Source organism: Nanorana parkeri, unplaced genomic scaffold, assembly GCF_000935625.1.
Source record: "Nanorana parkeri isolate BGI_ZX_2015 unplaced genomic scaffold, ASM93562v1 scaffold4307, whole genome shotgun sequence".
Lineage (NCBI taxonomy): Eukaryota > Metazoa > Chordata > Amphibia > Anura > Dicroglossidae > Nanorana > Nanorana parkeri.
Window position 1 is genome coordinate 15,758 of NW_017310570.1, and position 1,947 is coordinate 17,704.

General features: G+C 54.1%; 1 protein-coding gene across 1 annotated transcript; it reads right to left on the reverse strand.

Annotated features, from left to right (window-relative positions):
- Positions 1 to 229: 229 nt before the first annotated feature.
- LOC108803833 (transcriptional repressor scratch 1-like) lies at positions 230 to 1,704 on the reverse strand. Its single transcript, XM_018575631.1, has 2 exons — positions 1,629 to 1,704; positions 230 to 988 (listed from the first exon to the last, which is right to left on the reverse strand). The coding sequence occupies exons 1-2, from the start codon at positions 1,702 to 1,704 to the stop codon at positions 264 to 266; spliced, it is 801 nt and encodes a 266-aa protein (XP_018431133.1). The 3' UTR covers positions 230 to 263.
- Between the last annotated feature and the right edge of the window lie 243 nt (positions 1,705 to 1,947).

The window sequence follows — 1,947 nt, forward strand, 5'->3', positions numbered from 1 at the left end:
GTGACTCTGTAAGACAATTGCTTGGGATTCCTCCACACTCCACCCGCGAGAAGTCTCAAACAGCCTTTGGAAGAACATTGAAAGAAAACCAAACACGTCCAGCGACCAAAGTGGAGAAGAGGAATGGTCACCATCCAAGGAGAAAGTGGCTGGAGTGGGCAGCATGAGATCCGGCACGTGGCCCCTGAAAGGGAGGATGAAAGGAGAAGGGAGTGACCAGAGTATGCCATAACAAGTGCGGGATGGTGATGACGGTACCGCCCTCAATCTTCCATTGGGCTGAGCGGAGGCACGGCCCCCTTGAAGCAGGCCGACTCGTAGTGTTTGTTGAGATATGACTTGAGCGCGAAGGTCTTGCTGCATCGTTTGCACTTGTAGTGTTTGAAGGCGGAGTGCGTCTGCATGTGCGCGCGGAGGTTGGAGCGGTCGGCGAAGGCTTTCCCACAATGGGCGCAGCCGAAGGGCTTCTCCCCGGTGTGGGATCTCATATGGCCCTGGAGGAGCCACGGTCGGCTGAAGGCTTTGCCGCACGTGTCGCACTTGTGCTTGAGGTCATGGGTGAGGAGATGCATGGCCATGGCCGGCATGGACACGTATACTTTGCCACAGGTGGGGCACTTCTTGGCAAGCTTGCTATCCAGACTGCGGTGAGTCTGCTTGTGCCTGCTTAGATTGGAAGACGTGGCGTAACTCTTCCCGCACTCGCTACAGCTGTGCCTCTGTATGGCACGGCCTGCGGCCAAAACCTTGCGACGCGACCGGCCGTCTGTGATGAAGAAGGCATCCACGGAGTAACCGTCGCTGACTGCTGCGTCTCCATTGATGTAGCCCTCGGTGATCTCTGAGCGTGGGCTGTCTGGTGGTTCTGAGTCAGGAGCTCCATATTCACTGTGCACTGCCGTATAAAGTGTGTCTGGAGAGGGGACTTTGATGGCGCCATCGCTGTCCCCGTCGTAGACGGAGGGGGTGATATATTCAGTGATGTAACCTGGAAGAGAAAAGGGAAGGGATGTCATTCCAACAAAAGAAGTGCCACTGGAGATCAATAGAAGACATTCCTCCCCTCCCCCACCCCACAGGTTCTGGTGTCCGATCCAGATTTATATTGTGTCTAAAGAAGAAGAAACTCTAAACCGGACCACAGGACACGGAGAACGGGAAAAGAACCGATCCAATACTGAGCCTCTGATCAATCAGAGATGAAGGAGGCCACCATGGGACCACCCGAGCCCCCCCGAGGAGCTCTTCCCTTCATCATAATGATATCAGGAGGAGGAGTGACTCCACTTTCCTCTGCACGCCGGTTCCTTCATCGTATATATTCCTGGAAGGCCCGCTCTGTCTCAGGCCTTGTATCTCCTCATCTATATGAAGAGAAGGAGGAGCACCGTCACCGGCTCTGTCACCACGTGGGGACATTTACGTCGTCTGTCTTCTATCTGGAGCACTTTTCATAATTCTGCCCTTATATCACCCATCCCCCACCATCCACCGAGCAATGATATGGTCTGGTGTTCCCTCAAGTAGAAGTTTAGGTCAAATATACCCAACGGCCCAGAGGGTCCCCATGTGACGGTTTCTTCAGCCCAATCACCTTTATTCAATGTTATCCTCTGCGATCATGTGACCCTCCATGCTGGTCCTCTCCTCTTCCAGTGGCGGGACCAGAAGTGACGTCACCACCTCGGACCCAACACACGTCATCGGAGGACATGAGCTCTAGGGGGATCCTTCCTACATGTTCACAGATCATGTGCCACCAATGACGTGTCCGCAGATCATGTCCCACCAATGACGTGTCCACAGATCATGTCCCACCAATGACGTGTCCACAGATCATGTCCCACCAATGACGTGTCCACAGATCATGTCCCACCAATGACGTGTCCGCAGATCATGTGCCACCAATGACGTGTCCACAGATCATGTCCCACCAATGACGTGTCC

Bases quoted from the DNA above. Each gene is read 5' to 3' on its own strand.
- LOC108803833 (XM_018575631.1), bottom strand. From the start codon at position 1,704: ATGACGTGTGTTGGGTCCGAGGTGGTGACGTCACTTCTGGTCCCGCCA. The intron at 989-1,628 runs GTCACATGATCG...TTTCTCTTCCAG, and splicing joins GGAGAGGACCAGCATGGAGG to GTTACATCACTGAATATATC.